Source organism: Arctopsyche grandis, chromosome 1, assembly GCF_051622035.1.
Source record: "Arctopsyche grandis isolate Sample6627 chromosome 1, ASM5162203v2, whole genome shotgun sequence".
NCBI classification, from domain to species: Eukaryota; Metazoa; Arthropoda; class Insecta; order Trichoptera; family Hydropsychidae; genus Arctopsyche; species Arctopsyche grandis.
The window spans coordinates 31210491-31238447 of NC_135355.1; the positions used below are offsets into that span (position 1 = coordinate 31210491).

Genomic DNA, 27957 nt, shown 5'->3' on the forward strand with positions numbered 1-27957 from the left:
TTTATTCTGGCGAATAAAACCTTCCAAATTAGCAACTTCTGGATTGGTGGACTCGATTTTTCCCCATTATGCTCAGTTTTCCGTCACTAATAAAAAAATCAGAATCGAATAGATATTGCACTGTAAACTCAACTATGCGTACAATTCCTGCGATTAAGGCCAAAACATTTGACACGGGAGCCCGCGCGGCAAAATTGCCAATTCGAGTGTAATAAGCTAGCACGGTACATCGAACGCTATTCAACGATGATATACAATGTTAACACTAGAATAACATATCTAGCGACATTTAAACAGCATCGGCGGGGCAATGGCCATCACACACATATATATATATATTATATATATCAAGTGCGTCTGCGCGCAAATGATGGTCACTCCGTCTCGGTTGTTCGGGTCGAGCGGTCACTTTAGCTCGTGCCGTGTACTGATTTCAACATCTGAAAAAACTCAATGAAGTTTACAAGATTAGAAAATATATCTACAAATCGTAAGTACGTCTTTTCTAGACCGCTAGTTAGCGTTTACATTCATGTTATTTGAATTGCGCAAAGTTGGATTTTAGGTTATGCAAATGTCAATGTCAAAATCGTGCGGCGTTTGTTTTTTGCCGCGACGCACAGGTCGTAACGTAATTTATTTCGACCGTTTACCGATGATTTGTTTTGAATCTATTTGCCCTCAATGCTTTTCTGTTTTTAATTTCGTGGTGTAAGTATAATAACTAGAATTAAAGCAATTTTATGTTAAGAGGGCTGTACACCCGAAACCTTAATTTTGTTACCGTTCCTTTCTTCGATATATATATATATTGAGTGTATGTATATATTGAGTGAATGCGACAATATATATCAATATATATATTGAGTGAATGCGACAGTTGCGCTTCGACCAGATAAAACGTGTTTTAAATTGACAAAATCGAGGGTTCGTATTCTACTATTTTCTCCTCCAAAACTGGACCAATTTTTAAAAAAATTTCATCATCGGTATGAGAAAGATATTTTCTTTGCATCTATTGGCGTATTTTTTTAAAAATCGACCGTTAAATAACCACGCTAGACTCTTTTCGTGGGTGTAAAAAAGAGGCGATTTTATAGATGTTTGGCAGCTCCTAGCTCCTACAAAAAATAATTAATTAAAAAAATAAAACGATGGATGCACCCCAATGGTGAATATCCATAGCATATTAAAAAATAATTTCTCTAGTGCCATAATTGAGGTAGGGAGAAGTATAGTACGTTTGTATGGACAAGGCGCTGCTGTCCAGCCCTCTTAAGTATGTATGTTTAAGTTAGTATGCAAAATGGAAATTTTTAGATCTACATATGTATAAAAATGAATGTCCTGTGTGTGTGTCTCGAATAGGCTCCTAAGCCACTGAAGCGATTACGATGGAACTTTCGGGATTTGTTGTATGCATGTCCGGGAAGATTACTGTGAAAAAAAAACGGGAATGAGTGTCATTCGCTATAATTTCGACCTGGGTGTTCGCTGCCTGCGTTGTTCCGAAAATTGGGAACGGAACGGGAACGGGAACGAGAACGGGAAGGGGAACGGGAATGAGAACGGGAACGGGAATTGCATGCGTTATTGTGGCATTGCAACGCATGCAAGGTTCAGCTAGTTAGTTATAAACGTAGTAAATATGCAGTAGATCTTTAAAATGATTTTTAAAATTTGAATTGCGGTTATGCAGACATAAGTTAGTAACATTTTAAATTTCAATTTTTTTCATGTTTAGTTCATTTTTAACAATAATGAAATTGATAATAGTTAACCCCCCCGTCCCCTATTTCTCTAGAGTGCAAGAAAGGAAAAATAATAGAAAACGAGATACAGAATAACACACTTATTTACTTTTTCTTTTCTTATATTTATACTAATTCGATCTATCGTGTTCTCAAATGTTGGACTATATCGTCGGTATACTGGTATGGTAAACAGATTATTCCGCAAAAAGCGATCTCGCCCACGCCACTGAAATCTCGATCACGGAACATCTGGCACTCGTGTTCTCGTTAGTACAATTTTTCGCGATTGATGGAGTTTTTGGGTGCCAAATGTTCCGTGATCGAGATTTTAGTGACGTGCGCGAGATCGCTTTTTTGCGGAATAATAACCGAACCACTGGCATAAAGCTTAAGTCAAATATTCTTGTTTTGAAAAAATTGTCTTTTTCGAAAATCAAAAAGTTTGAAGCTCTCTATTTTGTAACCTAAATCATTATTTATTTTTTGACTTAACGTTTTCTGCTTATTAACCGACGATATTATGTTTGTTTATTTTTTTCATTACAAAACTATTATTACATACATATAACTGGCAACTAATGCAGTTGTTAAAGGCTAAGTCAAAACGTCAAAATATTATTCAATACCAATCTATGTATGTATGTACATTCAGTAAAATAAAGGCGCAAACACACTGAATCGTACGACATGTACGTGCTCATGGTTTCCAGTTGGGAAGAGCGTTTATTCAGGTCAATATCACAATAAAAAATCACCGAAAATACTTCAGAGGGTGATTTTGGGAAGATCGTGACGTACAGACCAAGAATACTAACATTTTTTTTGCATGTGAAAAACTATCTAAAAAATAGCACGTGCCGCGTACGATTCTGTGTGTAACTTTACTTGAAGCTTTAAAATACTGGTGGCTAATTAGTACTTAAAGTTGTATTTAATTTTATTTTTGTTCTTTACTATACATTATTTCCATGCTATATTTTGTTAACATTTTATTACATTTCGATATTTAATTTTTATTTTTGTATCTTTTGTTTTTTCATGTATGTATGCGTCACTCTAATAAAAAAATAAATATTATACTTTAAATTTGAATTCAACCTTAATAATTTGAATTAAAGAGGTTAGAATAAAAACTGAATATTCAACAATTGCTGATTTTCCAAAAATGTGTGCCTTTTAATCAATCACAAAATGGTTAATCTATAAATTTATTCTAACGACCTTTTACGGCAAAATATTTTACAAAAATTTGCATATTGCATGTTATTGTAAATTGTTTTTCAATATTATTTTTTTTTCTCTAATTTATACCACGAAGGCCTAACAGATAACCCCCAATGCGCCTACCTGGCCAGAAACATTGTACATTTGATACAAATATTATTAGTATTATACAACGTACATAAATACATATCAATTGATATCCACAGAGACATCTATGGTCAAATTTGTAAATTTGCAGCATTTTAAACGATTCAGTAAATACATATCAATTAACTTCCGCAGAGAGATTTATGGTCAAATTTGGAAATTTGCAGCATTTTATACAATTCAGTGAAATTCGAGATTGCTGAAAACTCGAGATTTTGCTAGAAAATGGATAAGGTTCCCAATTTGTTGGACCCGTTTCAATGAAAATCGGATAAGTTGGCAAATTCTGATGGGAAACGATCGACCTGGAGTCACAAATCCAAGGTCTGGCCAGCAGAAACCAGTGGGATTTGAACCCGTGACCACTCTGTTCAAAGCATTATATGCTAACAACTAGTTTATTCTGCTGGCTGCAATGTGGACTATACACAATTATATACTTATTGTTTAATAGATATTTTAAAATTCGAATCTAAGTGACGATAAACTTATAATTCCACATACATGTATGAAGGTCAATTATTACATCTCTATAATTCTTCTAATAATTCTAATAATTCTTCATGTGCAACTGTGTTAATACCTTTGTTCATTTTTATTTATATTTATCAACATATTTTTTTTATTTACATAGATAAATAAAAAATGTGCAAGCTTTTAATTGCGATTTTCGAGCCATCTGGTCAAATTGCTATAATGGAATAAACACGTTTCGGAACAATAAATCAAATTGAAAAAAATCTAGTCATTCGTAGTATACATTTAGAAACCATTGATCATTACAGAGGGGTAACTTAGCAATAACATCAAATAATTGAAATTGATACAATCATACCTACCCAAAGGAAGAAGTGTTATGCAATGATGCAATATTCGATGATGGTTGATGCATACAATATTGACACGGTGTCAATCTAGCTCACCACTCCGATTTCAGCACTACAGCGTGTCGCGAAAGTCACGCACTCGCAAAATAGATCCTGACACAATTTTTCGGATCGCTTCCGGTACATTGTGCCAAAATGTAGCATCGATCATAAATATACCGAATTTAAACCGGCAAATTGATAATTTTCCACTTATTCAAAATCCTGTAACACTTGGGACAAATGTCACTAAAATTTGTATCCAGTTTACGCCAAGTTGTCGGTGTCAATTGGACGTTTTGTCTAGATGTCTAGATCGCGAACAGGATTGCCTGTTGGTCTGTAAAACCGGATAAAACCGGAAACGGCAAATATTATACATATGTAGACTGCGATGCGACGCTTAAATTGACAATATATTTTCATTTCGAGTCTGAATGAAATTGAACCGCACGACGTGGAATTTATTGGATGTATCGGAAAGACCGAGCATCGATCATTTATTTGCAACATACATACATAATGTTGGCTCTGGCACCAGTAAGGCACACATATTATATATGTACTTTAGCCATTGAATGCTGATCAAAGGGTTGATTAAATATATAACCAAATTTTGCATGTACAAAGTAAAAAAGAATATACTACCTGCTAAGGCTTTAAAGGTAGCATTGAAAAATATGCATTGAACATGGGTCGTGTGATCCGTGTCATTAATTTGTCAACGTTTATAAATACTGGCTTACACCGGAATTTCTGAATTTATAACCATAGCAGAATTACCTGATTGAAATCCCTAGCTGCCGGGTATTTTGGATTGTGACTTGGAATTTAAATTGTGAGCATTACATTTTAACAACAATGAAAAAGATGGAACTAGTTTTGGAAAAATACATTCATTAATAGACTTTTTTTGTTTATTTTATATTGTTGCAAGATATATTAGAGAGTCAAAACACACCTTTACAAAACTCGAAATCCTCGGCCTCAGTTATCTAGGGTTTGTTTGGATTAGCTACAATTTTTATACCTGCTTTCTATTGGATTTCTAAATATTTCTAGTTGTGTCTAGAGGTTGTGATCGAGAAATCTCGAGAAATTTTGATTGTCGTTTCTCGAGAATATTTTATTGTAAAATTTCGAGATTCTCATTTCTCGAGAATATTTTATTATAAAAATTCGAGATTCTCGTATCTCGAGAAATCGTTTATTAGAATCTCGAAAATATCGAGAATATTCTTAATTTATCACTACATGTTTTTGCTCAATAAACTGACTGATTTGTATACTTGTTAACTCGTAAATAATTTTGTGAAGTATTGTAACATGTATAGATGGCCAGTATTTTTATTATTTGTCCGGTAAGTTATTATTCGGTCATCATATACACATGTTACAACGAAATCGCACCATTTTTAAGTTACATATACATATGTATGTGCATGTAGGCACTAGTCACTGGTGCGAAATTATTCGGTTATGATATCACTAAAACGCTAGTGAAAATATATTTTCACTGACAATATAACCACACACATAAAACAAAGATTTTTCATTTATTATTTATTTATTCGAGTATTTGTTCCTTAGATATTAATCAATTTATAGTCAGTATTTTAATATGCATAGATGGTCAGTATTTTTACTATTTGTCCGCTCACAAAAACACGGGCAAAGCCGGGTAGCAACACTGGGAATTTTATTAAATTCTTTTTTACATATTGTTATTTTTACTATTTTAAATTACTTTTGTATATTTTTCTTTTCTTTTCATGCCTTCTTTTATAATATTTTTTTTATATAATTTTACTTTTTTTTATTTTCAATGTTCTATTATATCTCTCTATATCTTTCTTTCGTCATGCCTTTAATAAAGTTGTAAACCCCTGATATAATATACATATGTATGTAGTGTTTGTGTCCTTTTGATTTTTGTATGTTGTCAAGTTTATAGGCTAAAAAAATCAATTCACTATATTAAAAAAATAATTATACTTTCTCGAGAATTCTCGAGAATCTCGAGAAACAAAAAAAAGAAAATCTCGAATTCTCGAGATTCAAATATTTCGAGAAAATAAGATTCTCAAATCTTGAGATTCAAATATTCCGAGAAAAGGAGATTCTCGAATCTCGAGAATCAAAAAAAGTCGAGAAATCACAACTTCTAGTTGTGTCTCCCTATCGTCTGGAATAAAATGTTGGCGAAATTTTCAGCGTGGCGGGCTGTCAACAGAAAATACGTCAGCACTCAAAGGGTTAATCTTACTTGCGTGGATTGAGCAGGGTGCAATATGCTAGATATCGAAATGCCACCAGTTATAATAATAATAAGAAAAACTTTTTTATTCCAGACGATAGAGAGAATAGTTTTACCCCCATCGCCCATATAAATAATTTATAAATGTAATTTAACCCCCTGAATTAGTTTTACTAAGGTTGATACATGTGTGTATATAACAGGAAAGCCTAACAGGTCCTCACAGGAAAGCCTAAACCCCAATGCTCTTTCGTGGCCAATTACAAACATCAATATACAATTTTTAGAATATATATTTATATTTATAAACAAAGCATCATAGAGGTGTGTATGGATACATTTTTGATAAACTTACATTTTCGGAGCATTTTTTATATGTATTATTCGTCAAATTTTGAGATTCAAAATTCGAATCAAAATTGGCGAGACATTTTATATGAGCGAAAAAACTCGAAAATTGCCAGAAATGGGTATATGTACGTTACGTCTCAATGTAAATCAGATAAATTGGCAAACTCTGATAGGAAACGATTGACCTGGAGTCACAAACCAAGGTCTGGCCAGCAGCAACTAGTGGAACTCGAACCCGAGACCACTATGCTCGAAAGCATATGTATATGCTAACCACTAGTCCACGCTGCTGGTTTTTTTAGCCGAAAATTGTGTTTGTGGTGTAAACGATTTTTAATTCAGTAGGCTTTTGTTCAATCTAAGAATTTATCCGTGAATTGAAGAAAAATTAAGAATCAATGGCTTCGTCGAAAGTATGTTCTACTACTGATTCAAATAAATAGCCACATCGTAGTGCATTAGTGGAACTTTTGGCATACCAGTAGAGAAGTCGTGGGTTCAAGTCCCGGCCAAACATGCTGTTGGCGAGATCTTGTGGTTATTAAAATCACAGATCGATCGTCTCCTGTTAAGATTTTCCGATTTTTCTTGCTTCATTTTTGCGACGGATCCTATAAATCGGTATCCTCCCCTGGAGTTCATTTGGACGAATGAATATTGTTTTTAAATCAAAAATGCCACTCTGTCTGAAGAAAAAAAACTTCGATCAATGCGTTTTGCCAGTGATGACGTATGGATATGAAACTTGGACATTGATCGTCAAGATGTTATACAAAGTCCAATGCACTCAAATAAGTATGGAACGCTGTAGGCTCGGCATAACGAGGAATGACAGAATACGTGGGTGAGAAATATGACAATGGTTGTGGATATAGTGTATAGAGTAGAGATTGAAATGACAATGGACGGGCCACGTGGCTAGATGAATGGATGAAAAGTGGACTAAAGAAATACTAGAATGATACCCGAGAATATGCAAAAGGATAAAAGGAAGACCGCAGGTAAGATGGGTAGACGAAATTAGGAACATATTTATGTATGTGGAATGAGATGGATGAGAGTTGCGCAAAACAGAGACGAGTGGAAGCGTGTCGGAGAGGCCTTCATCCAGCAGTGGATGGCGAATGGATGTAGATGATGATGATGATGATGATTCTATGTACTGTTATGTTTGAAAAATTGTTAGTACTTGTGTACAAAAATAATCTAACCATATGTATGTATGTGTCGACGTAGGGTAATTCCTGTCATGGAACATATGACGTATTTATGTATGTAATAAAAACTTAATTGAAACGATGATGTCGTATTTAAGATAAATAATGAAAAATTCAAAGAATCATAGGTGTGATTTTGTCTTTTGAAGACACATACTGAATTCGAAGTAATAAAGCGTTAGTAGTATAGCTTATATTACAACTTGCATAGCTGCTGACAATATAAGGACGATACTGAATTCAGAAACTCATATACAAAAATCAATTTATAAAAGTAACATCAATCAGAAGACAAAAACATTAATCAAAAAGTTATTAATCAACCTTCGCGTAAACTGATCAAGATATCGTAAGCTGTAAATTATTCCACAAAACATAATTCCCTTATGCTTATGCAAAGCATATCACATTTTGTATTTGCGGTTTGCATATACAAAACATACCGCTTTCTATTACGTATAATAATTACGATTTTCCTGCCACATGCGATTCCTATCGCACATCCTTTCATTTTTTATCACATTAATAACGAGCGATGAAAGACCTTGCTGTTTTTTGCGCTCGTACAACGAATTTCATCTTATCGTGTACAAACAGACCGACAATTCGTGGCCTCTTTTTAAATTTTCGATAGTAATAACACGTTTCAACAAACATACCTTTTAAACATGAAGCATTTCTTTCAAAATAAACGGTGGTCGATCTCTGACGAGTTTTTTCATTGTATGCACATTTATTAAATGATGTTCTGGTTTGCGATAACATGCCATAATAAAATTATAATGGTAAACCAGATGCCAAAAATTGATACGAGTATGGTAAAAAAAATTAAACACTACTTCTCTGTTGTCGAATTAATAATGCAATCGACGTAAGACTCTGCGCAATTGATGTAAATGACAAATTACCGCTTTGTTTTGAATGCTTAAATTCTTTTGAAGGATTATTGGGATTATCTCATTGTCGGAAATTTGTTGTTATCATATCATCTTAATTGCTACAAAGAGCAAAACAAATACGATGTGTATAATATAGTAATCAAGTATCATAGATAACAATATTAATACTCCTTTTATGACGTCTGTAAATTTTCTTATAAATATTATACGTACATATGTATGTAGTTAAATTTGTACATTAAGTGTCATGATTATAATGGACCGGATTTTGCACTGCACGCATACATATGCTAGCATAATATGAAACTTCAAAATGGCATCTGGAGTCAAGATGCTATTTCGATGTTGTGATGCCAGATTCTAGACAAATGCCTGATAAAGAGATCATTCGTTTCAATGTAATCATATGCGATTTTTTTTTATTCAACAGATATGCTGATAGCAACTTTTATATTACATTAAAAGCATTTTAATGATGTCGATTAAAATATATTGTTATATAATGGTAATCTTACATATATGCCGCTTTTCCCAAGTATTCTTAAATAAATATCTCAAATACGTAGAGACTGAGAAAAAAATTGGGATGCTACCAAACCATGACTTTATCTATATATTTGAGGAATATAAGAAGGTTACAAAACAAAATTCGATATTGAACCGTACAAATAGATTATGAAATACTAATAACTATGACAACATTTTCGATACAAATTGAGCGCAAATATATGGAAACTTGCACAAGACAAAAGTTCTACTTCCGGTTGTCGGATTTTGTTAAAATTTTTTTCATTAATTAAAATCACTATCAGTATTATACACATTAAATATCAAGAAAATAAAAATAATTTAAAAGGTCAAAATAGAATAATGAAATATTGTTTTTAAAAAAAATACTACTTCCGGTTTATGAATTCAGACCAAAACCTTATCAGCTCTATTTTAGTACATAAAGAATACAAATATAAATTTTCAGCTTGATACGTTCAGGGGTGTGGACGGAATAGTGGCCACAACATTGTTGACCTTTCTAAGAGGAAAAAATCCCACTTTTTTTTATTTTCATCACATTGATACAAGAATTATACTTGAAAATTTTCGTGAAGAGCACACATGTTCAAGGGGTCAAAAAAAATAGTGGAAGAAAAATCGAACAAGAGTAAAACTGCCACTTCCGGTTATATTAGAATAAGAAATGAAAAATAATAAAATGTGTGACTTTTTTCTAATTTTTTTTCATATTTATTCTTTTATATATATTTTTTCATATATGTACATATGTATGTATGTGATGACGGCTTTTTCTCTTCATTCTTGCCTGGTATTTGTTTTTATGCATTTTTTACAAATGCATGTACAACAAGATCAAGATATATCTCCTAAGATAGTCGAGAAATTTAATCAACTTTATCGGTTCAAATGGATTAAAAAATTTCTATTGATTTTTATTTCACGAAAAACTTACATTATTTACTCATAAAAAAAGTATACATACAATTGATAACTAATTGATTGATAAGTACATATACATAAGAAATTCGTTCCGCCGAATATATAAATATTCATCCTATCATACATATGTACATACGACTGAAAAAAGTTTTTCATGTTAAAAATAATGAAAAACATGCACAACTTAAATAAAAGAGTATTCAAAATGACGCTTCGCTACAAATGGTTGCAAACCACGCGGCCGCATGCTCATTTCATACTTTTGTCTCGGCTTTTACCATTTTAAACTTACCAGAAAGATCCAACTCAATTTTAAGAATTGCCAATCATCAATGTATATACATACATACATCGAAATGGGGTGACCGTGAAAAAGTCGACAGTGAAGAAGTTGAAAATATTCGTTTATCATGCATATATATGAAAAACGGTAAGTATATATATCAGTGGCGTGCGATAAAAGTCTCTCTCCCTCGTCGTACATCCTCGCTTAATTTGCGCGAGCAGGATACAACAGGAACAAGAGGAACAGGCTTTTCCTCCCGTATTCTGCGCGCGCACATTAAACAAGGCTGTATGACAAAAAGAGAGATAATTTCACCGCATACCACTCATATATATTATGTATACATAGTACCGTTTACCATGCACCCTTTTTTTGATCTTTCGACTTAAGATCTTTCGATTTTCGATCTTTGCCTTCCGATATTTGTGTTTTCGGGCTTTTCACTTTCGGTCCCGTGAGGTAGACCCACCTAAACTTGACAACATACACAAATCAAAAGGACACAAACACTACATATGTATATTATATCAGGGGCTTACAACTTTATTAAAGACATGATGAAAGAAAGATATAGAGAGATACAATAGAACATTGAACAGAAAAAAAAGTAAAATTATATAAAAAAATATTATAAAAGAAGGCATGAAAAGAAAATAAAAATATACAAAGTAATTTAAAATAGTAAAAATAACAATATGTAAAAAATAATTTTATAAAATTCCCAGTTTTGCTACCCGGCTTTGCCCGTGTTTTTATGACCGGACAAATAATAAAAATACTGACCATCTATGCATATTAAAATACTGACTATAAATTGATTAATATCTAAGGAACAAATACTCGAATAAATAAATAATAAATGAAAAATCTTTGTTTTATGTGTGTGGTTATATTGTCAGTGAAAATATATTTTCACTAGCGTTTTAGTGATATCATGCACATATGTAACTTAAAAATGGTGCATGTACTTGTAAATGAGTATGTACCGTTTAACATGCACCATTTTTTTTTTTATCTTTCAACTTAAAATCTTTCGATTTTCGATCTTTGCCTTCCGATATTTGCTTTTTCGACCTTTTCACTTTCGGTGCCGTGAGGTAGACCCATCGAAATGTCATCTGCGCAACCCCATGAATATCTTGTCTTTCGTACATGCTGAAATTCAATCGAAATGAGCATGCAGCCGCGTGGTTTGCAACCATTTGTAGCAAACCCTCAAAATTAACGTCAATTTTGGGGTGCCACTTCCGATACGAATTTGGCGACACTTTTAATACGCTTGCGGAAGCGGAAGTGTGTATACGAAATGCTGCTACATATGTTTATATGTATTTTGCACAACCGATGTTATTGTTTGTTTGCGTTTGCGGTTTTGACACGATAAATTGCAGTGGTTCAATTTTAGGCCAAACGGCAAAACTAGTTAGCGCCACCGCTCCACTTTTTTGCGTCGCGATCGCAGCGCTCTCGCGGACGACAGTGCGAAACAATCAACCGAAGGCCGAAGACGTGCATTTTGCCGCGAGTCTACACTCTTCATAGATCGCCTCATAAATAATTCAGGAAACCTTACCGCCGCTTTGGATTAGTGACCTTTTAACTGCGGCCTTGCTCTGCTATTTCGGCGCCCGAAAATATGCTGTACGGCAAGTAATTTGAACTGTCAATACAATTTAGCGCGGTGTTAATCTCGCTCGCGATTGGGGGGCTTCCACTCTCGAATTACGTATTATATGTAAGTAGATAGCGTCCATCACAATCCCAGTCATAAGACTTACATAATATGTACATATGTATATGATCCTATAAGCTTATATAGTACTACTTGCTCTTTTACGAGGGTTGTATGTTTTTGCTGTGAGTATTTCTTAAATAAAACACATAATTCGACTCATACTAGTGAACATTTTATTGTATATGATAGTATGATTTATGACAATTATACTTTATGTACTACGTTCCAAGTATATTTGCAATAAATTAGACATTCAGGTATAATAAAGATTTTTTTGTTTAATAAAAACTTGATCACCCGTTATTTTAATAGTGATGCTTGGAGATATCTGTCATGTCTTGTATTTTAGTATAGGTATAGTGGTAAATTATAATGAAACAATGAATGAATTTTATTCCTATGTAATAATTTCTTTTCATTATTTACCAAGCAAATTACATAATGTATAACAGAATCATACGGCACGGTAGACTCCAGCTGTGAAAGGGTGTGTCATTGTTAATTCGTACGATCGTATTATTTTGACCATCAAAGCCAGGTCGCCGCCCTGGCACTTTGATTGGTATGAAAATTGTTTTATGAATAAAATTAAAAAAAAGATTTTGGCTAATATTAATAACATTTGAGATGAGAAGAATAAGAGGCGACTTAATTGAAGTCTTTGAAATAATAAATAATCATCATAATTGTCCTATGTCCAAACTCATCACATTCAATAAAAACACTCATCTTAGAGGTCACACTCTCACACTCCAAAAAAAAAAATCGACCAAATTGATCAGATATTCCTTCTTTCCAAACAGAGTGGTTAAAGTTTGGAATAGTCTTCCCAACAATGTAAATTCTGAAAGCCTTAATATTTTTAAAAACAAACTATAAATCTTTCTCAAACTTGAAGATTTTTGTAATTCTTCTTTTCCAATCTTTTCTATACTGTGAAAAGACTCTAGTTCTAACATTTGGTGACCACAACCGAAAATTAATCTGAGTATATTCATAACTTAAAAGACGTTTTGATGAAATTTATGGACTTTTTTATCTATGTAAAAACACACAAAACTTCGAAAGAAAACATTATTTAAACTATTAACCATAGGCACTTGAGGATAGATAAAATAAGGAAACTCAGCTTAAATAAATAGTCATTCCTAAATTCACATGTTAAAATTTCATGACATATGTACATGGATTTGGCATTGCTAAAAGCAAATGTTACTATTGACACACAAACATGGGTTTGAAAAATCAAAGGTGTTGAAGAGGATGTATGGAAGGCAGTTTTTATAAAATATAAAAAAACATCATGATTTCAAGAAGAATATTTGTTAATAAGCATTTGATTTTTTTATAAATATTTGCACTACCAATATTAGGATATAATGAAAAAAGAGGGGGAGGGGTCATAAAAATTAAACACCGCCCTGGTTCTTTTTTATTTAGCACTACACCACTGGTCAAATCTATGTTAATACAAGGAAAATATATCACCGAAAACACTCCAGGGGGGGGGGATTGTAGCCTGGTATAAATCAGGCGTGCTAGCGTTTTTTTTACGTGTGTAAAACTATCTAAAAAAACACGTGCCGCATACCCAAATCCTTCTTTTTTACATACCTCTTATTTTACAAGCCTCTTCTATATTTCACTTCGTTCATTGATCTGACAACATAAGTATATTATATCCTACATTCTTCCGATAGTTTGGAAACTTTGCCATTTTGCGTGGTTTGGTCAACCCTCTCATTTCGTCAGATTTTGATTGTTTAAACGCCTATAACTATTTCTTTTTCACACTATATATTATTCTAAAATTTTACGAATCTCTCCAAAAGTTAATTACTTATCTACCAAATCTTGATGTTTAATTGTACTTAGTTGTGAAATAATCCGTAAAATACGCCGTATTCTGAACTCTAATCCGGAAAATAATACTAGTTTGAGAGTCTGCCGTATGTCTAATAGACAGTGTGGTCCATTATCTAATTACCCACTCGACAAGTTTCCACGGTAATAAAATCGCACTTATCGCGAAGAGTGGATTAATTTCCTTCTTGGTCTTGGCAAAATTCCCAATTAGCAATAATTTTTATGACTTCCTTTTATCTAAAAATAAATAATTATACTTAAAAAGTGTCCGCCATTTTTTTTTTAATTCTTTTGCGGCCTAATTTGCAAACTCTAGCGCCACTGACCTAACGAATTTAAAATGCAGAACGAAGAATACGCACTGAGACGCGTCTTGAATATGTGTCACTGAACGACAATATCAGTTTGGAAATTCAGCAAGTGGCAAATTCCACGAACTTTTTAGCAAAAATGTATAATTTGAGTTTGGTTTGAACTGGTTTGCGTGATTATACAACGCAACATACTCATTATGTACCCGCTGTAATCGATATTTTTTAATAGCAACAATATCGGTAAAACTCGTTACAGCGAAAAATACAACATTTTTTCACGATGAAATACATGCTTAAATACTATATAGGTACATAGAAATAGACATAATCCAAAGTTCAATAGAATCAAAGGGCCGCAACGTTGATTTACAATCAAACGTGTGTCACGTCCGTGAACCGTCAAATTTTGCATGTCATCATCATCATCGTCGTCGATCTGTCGCTAAATTGAGATCAAATCGTTTTAATAATGACCATTGCCATTTTTGCACGCGATTCAACAAATGATACTGACAATCAAATCGTTGAAACTGTGTGTCATTTTATGATTCACTAATATGTTGTTTGTTATGATTGCCGCATTACAATTTGACGTGTGCATTTAAAATTGCATAGAATATTGAAAACTTTGTAACCAATAAATTTATAATGCTTAAGGTCAACTTGTCTAATGGTAGATATAAACTGAAGACAGATCCAATGTTGATTTGGTGGGCAATCATTAAATTCTTGCAGAATTTAACTTCAACTATCCTAACTAGACGCAATTTGTTACTTTGCACTCTTCTCCTGTGGCACTTACCAATTTGATGGCTTCGTCACCTGTCGAAAGGGTATTTATTTATACATTTTATACCAGAAAGGCCTTACAGGTAAACCCCACATCGCCTCCCTGGCCAATTACAAAGAACACATCATTTTTATTTATTATAAAAGTCGCTGAATTGCGAGACACTGACTTAAACTCTAGTTTTAGCCAATTTTTAATCAGGAACCGTTTCAACAATGAAATCATAGAAAATTGGCAAACTCTGATAGGAAACGATCGACCAGGAGTCACAAATATCCAGGTCTGACCAGCAGCATTACAAATATACTCAGAAAAAATATTTTCAATCGAGGTCAGCTCATGGGATCGAACCCGGCGCCTCTCGGTGTTGAGCAGAAGTTTAACGACCGAGCTATGCTGCTGGCTAAAAACTGCTGGTATAAAACTCTTCAACCAGATTAAAGTTAGTTTGGATTCTTTGATCGAAAATTTGCTGGTCTTTAATTTGAGATCTTAAACTGATTAATTTATTTGTTTCTTTATCTTATTTTTATACTTGGGGAAAGGCTGGTGGACCCAATTATATTTCCCATGATGCAATTTTTCGGGTTGCCCCTTAGCGACATACATATATGGTATTAAAATTTATAGATTTTAAATTTGAAATCATATTCAAATAGTGATGACACATTAGGCATGATGGTTTTAGCCAATTTGATGAGGGACCGTTTCAACAATTCAATCAAATTAATTGCCAAATTCTGATAGGAAACGATCGAATTGGAGTCACAAATATCCATGTTTGACCAGCAGGACTGCAAAAATATTCCGAATAAATTCTCTTCAATTGAGGTCAACCCATAGCTTGAACTCGGCAACCTCTCGGTGGCTAGCATTAACGCAACCAGCGAGTTATGCTGCTGATTACTATATCTCCATTTACTTTTTGTACTACTATATCTTATTTTGTTTTTGCATCCATATTTATTTTTGCTTAGCCATAATGACAACTTGGAGCAATTATATAATGTCACTTTGGAAAAATTGTAAATTAATTAATATAATGGTAAAAAGGTTGAAATGGCAATGACGGACCACGTATCTAGAAAAACGGACGGTAGATGGACGAAAGAAGTGCTCGAATGGTACCCAATGGAATGTGAAATAGTGCAGGGGAGATGAAATGGATGAAAGTTGCCCAAAACGGAGATGAATGGAAGCATGTTGGAGAGGCTTTCATCCAGCAGTAGATTATGAATGATGATGATACGAAATATTGAGATAAATCGTGCACTGACCAAAAAATAAACTTCAAAATCTTCATCCTAATAAATCATACATTTTTCCAAAATTGCAGTTCCTGGTTGGTTCCTTTTCCCATTTACAATATTATAAAGAACAAGTTTTAGCACATCTCTTAACTATTTAACTATTTCGAGCATCATCCATTATAAACAGGCTAGTTTTGTAAACATGATTTTAAATAAAGAGACTTTTAGGTTATACAAAATTTTTGAGCAAAACTGTGAATTGAAGAACAAGTTATAAAAATAAGCATCGGTAAACGGTGTAAATTGTGAAGTGCTAAATTGTTAACGGTAACAACATTCTTTACACATATCACATTGAGAATTTCGCACAAAATCAACATTCGATCATATCGCATGTCTGTAATAAAATAAACACCGACATAATTGGGTTACAATCAATGAATATATGTACATAGCATTGAAGCTTTGCATTTCGTATTAGGAATATTATGATTATATACATATATATGTACATATGTATCTAAATTGAAGTGTATCATATCAGATTATAAGTGTAGTAATAATGAGATTATGTTTTCGGTTTATACCAGTCATTTAATAGATACTACTAGTCAGTGGCGGACTGGCCATACAAGCGAACATGCCCGATGGCATGTGGGCCCCACTATCTGTTAGAAAATATGGGCCCTCAGTAAAATTAAATAATTTTTCAACTATTTCACGTGTGTAAAAATTTATAGGATATTGCACTTTGGGACCTAAAGTTTAGGTATTTCAACAAAACAAATTTCTTACGATATACACAAACAACTAATACATGCCTGTACAGCCCAAGGATCGGTTAACTTTTTTTATTAGGCTCGAAATGTAAGTTTCAACATTTGCGTGGGGCCTTTTGCCGGGCCCATTTCCAACCTCAAGATTATATATATACCAATACCTGTGTAACAACTACCTACTGAAATAAAAATGGGAATAAACAAATTTCCGTCAATAGTATAAACTGAATTGCTTAAAACAATTTTTATAGGACGATTAGAAATTTAATTCATACTTTCAAAATAACATTTGATTATACTTCGACGATATAGTAAGATTTAAATACACAATTTTAAACAGTTTCCGAATATAAAATCTATTCCTAATCTAGACACATCCATGTATATAGAAATATAGGATAGGGGCCCCCTCCCCAAAATCCCGATTTTCGATTAACATTAATTGAAAATATTATGCATTGTTTTCAGGGACGTAATTTGGAGGGGGGGGGGGCTTAGGGGGGTAATCGCCCCCCTAAATTAAGGAATAGTGTGAATTTATAAAATATTATAAATTTAATGATTAATGAGATACTACGGATCTATGAATGCTACGTTTATTTCTTATGTATGTTACTTTTGGGCTATGTGCTTGGAAAAAAAAAAGATTTTATTATTTCGAAGCAAGTATATTTTGGTTTTTAAGTGGTATGCCTTGGGTAAAATTCTTAGAAATTGTTCATCCTATGGAGCGAATCGTTAGAAAGGTCCTCTTTACTTTATTTTGTCTCAAAAACACATGTGTAACGTAAATTTTTCCAAAAGTTAGTATATTATTTGTTATCAAGAAAGGTTTTAAATTAATATTTTACTGAATCGGTTCAATCACAAATGATTTTATTTCTCGTATTTTTATTTTATTTGCAGACGCCCATTCTCTCACAAAACAATGAATGAGATGGATTTAAACTTCATGTGTAACGAATTCGGTCCAAAAAACGTTTTAGTTATTCAATAAAATTGCTCTCTGACCAAAACCTTATCAAATTTAGTACATAAAGAATACAAATATAAATTTTCAGCTTGATACGTTCAGGGGTGTGGTAGAAAACATTTTTTAATTTTTTAAGAGGAAAAAATCCCAATTTTGGTTAATTAAATTTAATGATTTTTTTTATTATATTTTCATCACATTGATACAACGAATCATACATGAAATCATGAAGAGCACACATATTTAAAGGTTCGATTAAAATAGTGGAAGAAAACTGCCAACAGGAGTAAACTGTCACTTTCGGTTAACGGGTGTTCACGAAATTTTATTTATAATTTGGCATTAGATTTATAATTCTATATATGTAATGTCAGTTCAATACGCCGAAAAGTTTCCGAGAAAAACATAAAAATATCTCGATCTTATAGGGTAAAAGGACTACTTCTGGTTGAGATAAAAATAATATTATATATACATATACATATATAAAATAATAAAAAGACACACAGACCCACACACATTTTTCTATATTATGTAAACGTAATCAGTAATCGATTCTGAGTCTGAATTATCCCATGATCACAAAACTTTATTTATTGTTATTACGTACATATGTATGTACATACATAAGTAGATAAAGTGAAAAGACAGTCGGTAGAAATTAAGTTAATTGATCATTTTTTAGTGACAGTTTGATGGTCGATTTTTGTTGACCATGTGAAGATTTTTGGATAAAAATTTTCGCCTGCGGCGCTTTTTTAGCTTTTTACATAATTTTTTTTTATAATTATTTTTGAAAAATTAAGCTTATTTTTTGCATATTTTATAACTCAATAAAGTGTATGCAAAGAATACTTTCCATTTTTATTCCGATATAAAAAAGGATTTTTTGAAAAAAAATTGAATTTGATCAATCTTTGCCTGCCCCCCCCCAAGAAAAAGCTGAAATGACGTCCCTGATTGTTTTCTACCGAAAGTAAAAGCCGCTTTTATGCCGCATTCTTTTATGATGAATTCTATTTACCTAGGACAAGGGTTATAACGAAATATACAATGTAATTCATGGATCTATTTTGCTTTTACCATTTTTCTTGTACCTAAATTTATGTATTCCCATTTTTGAAAAAAAAAAAAAAAATTCCCTTGATTTTTAGCGTGATGGAAAGGAGAAAATTTTGTTATATGGGGGGGGGGGGACAAATTCTTTTAACCCTGGGTGGGCCCCCTTTGACTCCTGGCATGTACTAATTTCAGTCCCAGTCCGCCACTGCTACTAGTGATTTATCATCGTGTGTCTGTTTTTTATTATTATTTTATATCGTATGTATTCTAATCTTGCAGAATGCGTGATTGATTTGCACATCTCATTCCAAACGATATATGAAGCATAGGAAGCGGCGAGTTATGATCACTTTCGGTTTCAGCTCATCCAAATATTGTGAATTATATTTTTGACAATTACCAAAACAGTATTTTTTCAAGTGAGTATTTTGGATAAGTTAATATATTATGTTGCTTTTCTTTTTTTCTAAATACATACAAAATTATTGAATAATACCATCGATATTCTTTGAAAAATTATAACTTTTGGATAACATTATTTAATTTGCAAAAAATATACATATGTTTGTAGATTGTAAATGTTTTTTTATGATTTTTTCCTTGAATTTAATATATGTATGTGCAACGAGATGTTTTATGTACGTAAATGTGTAACACCTTGAAAAACACCTAATTCTACATACATACGTATACCTATTCTCAATATGCATACTCATATTTCACATAAATTACTATAATCGTAAATATTAAAATCGAAAAATATTTTCGAAACTGTTTTTTATCTACAGTTTTTTATACACTAAGCATGACATGAGTAAAACTTTCAAATGCAATTTGCAAAGTCACCGTAATGACATCATAAAACTTTTTACTATTATGTTTATTGTACATACATGACAGGTGTTTATTTTAAAAATTTCAGACGTTGAATTGCGATAGAAATCGTTGACAATATCCGAAGATGTCTGTGCCTGCATTATACCGCTCTAGAAAAAAATTATCAACAGTATTATTATTTACACTATGTTTGATGCAATATGGTATGAATATTTTCTTTGCTATATTCATTTTCAATTATGTAATAAAACTAAATAAAACTTTTAAATATTTTCAGCGTCGAGTTTCACAGAAGCAAGCTATGCCGCTATAACGCCTAAGGATCTCACGGTTCTCGTCGGGAACAGTAATTCTTTCACATTAGAAGTATTGTAAGTTTTCATTGAACTAAAATACAATTTTTATTACACATAAACATGTTGAATATTGGGTCAATTTGAAACATCTATAAATGTGAACAGCTAAATTTTTTTTCAAATTTAAAAATTGAGTCTGAACTAAGAAGAAGTTAGTAATAAAATCATCAAACTTTTTGAAATTGGCTCTTTTAAAACCGAAATACGATGTGGAGATATATACACTAAAGACAAAGCCGTAGCTAAGGCAGTGCGTCTTTTAAATAAAATATCGAAATTACCGTGTTCTCATTTAATACGAACGACAAATACATTAACCACTTCATCGCCATAAACGCATCCTTCGTATTTAAGGCTATGGCTCGAAATCGATTTTGGTTTCTTCACAGCGACATCTAAAAATATCTTGTGATACTAATGAAATTGAAAAAAGTCAACATTTTTCGTTAGTATATCTATAATAAAAATGATATATATAAAAATGAATGTCTGTGTGTGTGTGTGTGTGTGTCTTGTATAGGTTGCTAAACCACTGAACCGATTACGATGAAACTTTCAGGATTTGTTGTGTGCATGTCCGGGAAGATTACTGTGAAAAAAAACGGGAACGGAAACGGGAAAAACGGGAATGAGTGTCATTGCAACGCAATAATTTCAAATGTGTTCGCTATCTGCGTTTTTCCGACAAATGGGAATAGGAACGGGAACGGGAACGGGAACGAGAACGGGAACGGGAACGAGAACGGGAATTGCATGCGTTATTATAGCATTGCAACGCATGCCGGGGTTCAGCTAGTATATATGTATATAAAAATTAATGTCTGTGTTTGTGTCTCGAATAGGCTCCAAAACCACTGAACCGATTACGATGGAACTTTCAGGATTTGTTGTGTGCATGTCCAGGAAGATTACTGTGAAAGAAAAACGGGAAAAACGGGAATGGGTGTCATTGCAACGCTATAATTTCAAATGTTTTCGCGTCGCGACCAACGTGTTCGCTGCCTGCGTTTTTCCGACAAATGGGATCGGGAACGGGAACAGGATAGGGATATATGTATGTATAAAATTGAATGTCTGTCTGTGTGTCTCGTATAGGCTCCTAAACCACTGAACCGATTACGATGGAATTTTCAGGATTTGTTGTATGCATGTCTGGAAAGATTTCTGTGAAAAAAAATTGCCCAAAAACGGGAATCAGTGTCATTGGAACGCAATAATTTCAAATGTGTTCGCTGTCTGCGTTTTTCCGACAAATAGGAACGGGAACGGGAATTTCATGCGTTATTTTGGCACTTCAACGCATGCCGGGTTCAGCTAGTTTCTTATATATTCAAGAGGTAGTGTCAAGGGTTGGCACTTAACATATAATAAAATAATCGAATCGGTTTCTACAAACGCGTGGTGGTTAAGTGGTTAAAAATCAAAACAACCTAGTCTAGCGGCATAGCTTAATGGTTGTATTAATACTAACCACAGAGAGGTTGCCGAGTTCGATCTTGTGTGATGACCTCCATTGAAAAGAGTTTATTCCGAATATTATCTGTAGTGCTGCTGATCATACTTGGATATTTGTGACTCGAAGTCGATCGTTTCCTATCAAGAGTTTGCCAATTTATCTGATTTCATTGATCAAACGGTTTATCATCTATTTGAATATGATTTAAAAAAATATATAATCTATAAATTTATATACGTATATACAAGTTTAGTACCATAAATGTCGCTCATGGGCAGCCTCATAACACCATCATGGTAATATACGTATTTGCGCACTGTGTTTCTATTTTAAATTTGATGATAATTATAACCAGATTAACATGACCCAATATTTAACTCTTTTTATAATATCTCAGTTACCTAACATTAGAATTCAATTTGACATTGATTTTAATAAAAATAGTATTCTCATGGATACTTAAAAAAGTTGTTTTTTTATCACAGAAATCAATTAAAACATAACAAAGTAGGTTATCACTCGAGAGCATCACTCGACATATGTATATTGAAATCAATATTGAAACATGCATAGTAAATTGGCACCTTTTCATTAAAAAAAAATTTCACAATATTAAATTTGCATTCAAAAAGTAAGATTTTCTTGGTTGAACCGCATTTGACTCTTTCAGGTTTAAGTTTAGCATAAAAATTAGCATCTTTTTTCACAGACAATGATACTAATGTTTTATTTATTTTCAGTGGCGAATACAATACTGATTTAACCTTAACGTTCGTCGAACAGCATGATAGCATTGTAACCATCGATCCATCTAGCATAGTTATCTTAGCCAATTCTCCGCCGAAAGAATATGAAGTGTCTGTCTACGGCCATGATCCGGGCCGTTTGGATGTTTGGGTCAATGCTACACCTGACGGTATTATAGAGTAAGTCCTATACACATATAATATGTATGTATGTTGTTACATATTTTAATTTCTTCTCAATATATTTATTAATGGTTGCTTTATTGTTTTCAGCACAAACGAAGCGTTTGTAAAGGTTACCGTTCTGCACTCGAATGCCATCTACCATATATCGAGCGTGGTGGGATGGATTTACTTTGTTGCATGGTCGATTTCCTTTTACCCACAGATTTATATCAATTTCAAAAGGAAAAGTGTTGTCGGACTGAACTTCGATTTTATAAGCTTAAATATCGTTGGATTTGTCTTGTATTCGCTTTTCAATTTGGGATTATTTTACATTCCGGAAGTACAGGTTAATAAAAATTGGCATATTTTTTTATAATTTTATACTAATACATTACATTCTAATGTAATTTATTAATAATATTTTCTTGAAACGTATTATGAACTTTTAACAACCATATATCAAGTATCATATATGTATATTATATATAATATCGCTATTCTGTTAGTCTGTGTAAGATAACGCTCGCCATACTATAATAGTCGTTTCGATTCGACATATGTACATATGTACGTCATAGCTGAAACTCTACGAATATAATAACAAAAGAAAAAAACCTCTATATATACTGTTTGCTACCAATATTTCTTCTAGGCTAATAGAAGGTGCTAATTCTCTGAGCATTTAGCGCCATCTATTGAAATTTTATTTAATTAATTAATTTTTCTATTGATGTTTTATATTGTTTATATGTACTTAGGTAGGTAGGTAGGTAGTTTTTACCTTTTTTTTTATATTAAACAATTAAATATAAATATTAAATTAAATATATTTAAAAGGTATTTAAAAATATTCGACCGTATGCGAATCGACACATTTCTTTTTATTTTTTTTTATTTAATAACTTAATATGCCAACACTCATGTGATGATATTTCATGGGGTACAACACTAGTACATATATACAAAAAAATAATTATCAATCATGTGCGGGGCCTCCCAGAGAAAATGTGAGGCTCAGGGCAACCGATATTTTCAAGGACTCCCCCCCCCTCCCTTCCTTTTTAAAAATTCAAAACCATGGGGAACAAAAACCTTTTTAAAATATATGTATGTATGTATATTACAAAAATCAAATTAAAAAAGTTTTTAATGTATATTTTCTTAGAAAATTTATTTAACAAGAGTTTTTTGCACTTACGCATTAGCAAAATCATATATTATTTCAGAATTATCCAAAAGATGGGATTTTTATATATACATACCTGTGTATGTTTGATGTACAAGCTATGTATTTTTCCTGATTGGGTATAAAATTGAAGGCCGTAAAATTATGAAGCCCATGGCAGCTGCCCTTTCTGCTCCCCCCCCCCCCTAATTTAAGTGTTATCATTAGCAATTCATTTACGAGAATATCAAGTAACCTTGTATCGTATAGTAGTTTCGGTTTTCAAATACTCAATTTGAATTTTGAACAGTAAGACTCATTTCACATATTTACATAAAGTTTTAAGAAGGTCAAAGTAGTTTAAAATTATATAAGAATCTAAAGGAAATTTACTTTAAAAGCATTGCAAAAATATTCAAATGCGATAGGAAATGCTATTCATATTACATATACATACATTTACAAGTGTATTTACTAATTCCTTTATAGTGGTCGTCAATCATTAAGAGGGCTGTACACCCGAAACCTTAATTTTGTTGCTGTTCCTTTCTTCGATATATATATTGAGTGAATGTATATATTGAGTGAATGCGACGATATATATCAATATATATATTGAGTGAATGCGACAGTTGCGCTTCGACCAAATAATACGTATTTTAAATCGACAAAATCGAGGTTTCGTATTCTCCAATTTTCTCCTCCGAAACTGGACGAATTTTTAAAAAAATTTCATCATCGGTATGAAAAAGATATTCCCTATGCAACTGTGCGCGTATTTTTTTTTAAATCGACCGTTAAATAAGCACGCTGGACTCTTCGTAGGTGTAAAAAAGAGTCGATTTTATAGATGTTTGGCGGCTCCTAGCTCCTATAAAAAATAACTAATCAAAAAAATAAAAGCACAGATGCATGCCAATGGTGAATATCCATAGCATATTAAAAAATAATTTCTCTAGTGCCATAATTGAGGAAGGGAGACGTGTAATACGTTTGTATGGACAAGGCGCTGGTGCTCAGCCCTCTTAAGGTTTTAATATTAAAAAAATAACAATAATTTACCATTATAACATTACCATGTACAATTTAATGTTAAATACGCTTTGTGATTCAATATGTGATGTATAAATTTCAGGAGGAATACTTCAACAGATACCCTAGAGGTTTAAATCCTATTCAAGTGAATGATATATTCTTTTCATTGCACGCAGTGTTGGCCACGACATTCACTATCGTTCAATGTTTCTTATATGAGGTACATCTTTTGTACTATTTAACACGTATGTATTTAAAATAATTTTGTCTAGGTTAAGCTCACGTTCTTTCATTTATTCTTTCAGCGAGAAAACCAAAGAGTCTCAACCACGGCCAGAATCATATTAGGAATATTTGGAGTTGTGATATTAGTTAGTTTAATTTTAGCAGCGACGATTGTCATCACCTGGCTAGACTTCCTATACTATTGTAGTTATATTAAACTGTCGATTACGTTGATTAAATATGTACCGCAGGTATGAACTATGACCGTACCTATTTATCTCTCGAATTATTCATTCAAAATGCGTTTCGATTCAATGTGTTATTTGTTTTGTATTGTAGGCGTACATGAATTATAGACGAAAATCCACTGTTGGATGGAGTATTGGTAATATATTTTTAGATTTTGTCGGCGGCACTTTGAGCATGCTTCAAATGATACTCAATGCTTACAACTACAATGATTGGGTTTCAATATTCGGAGATCCTACCAAGTTTGGTCTCGGACTGTTCTCTGTAATATTTGACATCTTCTTCATGATTCAGCATTATGTTCTATATAGGTATATTAATTTTTAATAGATAATATTTTTTTTATATTCCAAGTACGATTAGTGATTTCCGATGCAAAAATGACTATAATAAAAAGAAAGTTATCATTTTTGCTTTAAATTCGAATACAAACTTTTTTGTATGTATGTATATGCACATATATGCGTGTATTATTAATTATTTATTTATGCTATGTATATTATAATCTAATACATTATTATATTTTAGGGGCGCAGACAAAATAATCGATTTATCCAATAGTATTTAATTTTTTGTAATATTATTACATATTACTATCATTTATATATTTTAGTAACGAGTGCCAGATTAATTTTATATTGTTTTAATGTCAATTGCTGTATTTTATTTTCATGAAATTCAGTATTATATTATATTGTAGATATAGTATTTTCATAAGTAGCATTTATTTTATATGAAATCTCTTACTTAAACATTTTGGAATCTACATTCCCTTTTTGTATATTTGTAATAATTATTTATATATAAATAATGGATAGTGTGTACATGAACTATGTAAATTATGTATTTTATAAATTAATTTTATTGTATATTTTCTACATTAAATAAAGTTTGATAGTCAAAAGTCCAAAAAAATATATAATATATATGGAAGTGGATGGAAAATATTGTGTTTGAAAATATTGAGAGTGAATCGTGACCGAGATGTGAAATTTGATCATACTTTTACATAAAATATACTATTTATATTTGAAAGAAAATCAAAATATATCGTTTAATGTGTGTTTTAATTACAAATTATATGAAAGAATATCTATAAAAATAATAGAAATTATTAACACTGGTTTATAAGTTATTCCAATATGAAAAACAATATTGAAAAATGAAATTGATAAGAAATCATCGGATAAGAGAATGAAGATTACAAGATTTCATCACAATCTTATGAGTAGATGCGACTAAATTACAGCTAAACACCTGTAAATATTTATAAACGATATAAATGTGCCTTATTACCTTTTAATAAATAATTATAAATGACACAAAGGAAAGAGCAATACTGCATTTTGATTTAAAATAAAAAATGCATCCACCCAACTTTTTGTGTAAATAAATCTGTCCTATTACCACACTTCCAAGATATTTTATTTATGATTCCATTACTAAGTAAATATGTTTGTGTAAATAAAATTATAATCAAAATAAGACGTAAATAAATGTAAGAGGAGATAGTGAAGTGTGATATGAAAAAACATATACATATGTACATATATTATGCATAGAAAAATATTGAAAACGTGTTGTGGTCGAGTTTGACTTGCAACTGGTTGATCTTGATTGTGCTAAATACATACAATAAAAAAAATAATTATATTATAAAACCAAGCAAAACTCGTTAGTAGAATTTTGTTTGATTTTAAAATGCTTTTTATTATTACTAAATTATGTTCACAATACATCTTATATCTATTTTAATATCTACTGATCTACTGATCATTTTCTATTTTACAATTTTAATTTAATTTTGTTCGGTATCAAAGTATTATATTATTATAATGTTAATGTACAGCATAATAGGAAAAAGAGCTCAAAAACCTATTTACAATTCTTGTAAGCAGAATAATAAATTGTAAACATATGAAAAAATCTACTGGACTCGATTTCGATCCACTTCATGGCGAATTAAATTATCAATCGTAAATGGCGAGTTCTACAAGTTGCTTATAGATGGGGCGTTATTTATTATTAAAAAATATAGTTATTGCACTATTAAATAAAATTTATACACAATTATAACGGTTTTATTGTATGTATTTTAGTATGAGGTCCTCTGTGTGCTTGTATTTAAAATTTTCCCACTAAAATATTATAGGATTAATTGTAAATTTATTGCCTAAAATATAAGTTATTTTCTCTCAGTTATTATGCTTTGACATGAAAGTATCACGGCTTTATGTTTAATTTGGATTTTATATTGTTTCAGACGTATGGAACCTTATATGGAAATAACGGGAAATAATTCACCAGAAATTGAAGAAAACAATTTAAACGAAAACAATGAAAGTGATGAAAAGTGATATTATATATATAAATATTTAGATTTTAATATTTTGTATGCTTTAAATTTTATTCCATATGTTTAATTATACCAGTGCACAACGGTCACAATATTACCTGTAATTATGTATATACATATTTTTAATACATTTCAAGCTGAT

General features: G+C 31.9%; 1 protein-coding gene across 6 annotated transcripts; it reads left to right on the forward strand.

The window, feature by feature from the left end:
• The first annotated feature begins 361 nt into the window (after positions 1-361).
• Positions 362-27957, forward strand: Ctns (lysosomal cystine transporter cystinosin). Of its 6 annotated transcripts, none has more exons than XM_077428437.1 (10): positions 362-490; positions 19502-19641; positions 20145-20262; positions 20337-20430; positions 22612-22797; positions 22891-23131; positions 25086-25205; positions 25291-25461; positions 25550-25770; positions 27723-27957. In XM_077428437.1, exons 3-10 carry the CDS (start codon positions 20184-20186, stop codon positions 27814-27816), a joined length of 1206 nt encoding a protein of 401 aa, XP_077284563.1. In that variant the 5' UTR covers positions 362-490; positions 19502-19641; positions 20145-20183; the 3' UTR covers positions 27817-27957. The 6 variants fall into 6 exon arrangements, with proteins under 6 accessions (XP_077284563.1, XP_077284579.1, XP_077284588.1 ...); XM_077428453.1 differs by having other exon boundaries at positions 373-494; XM_077428462.1 differs by lacking the exon at positions 27723-27957 and adding an exon at positions 25988-26515 and having other exon boundaries at positions 376-490.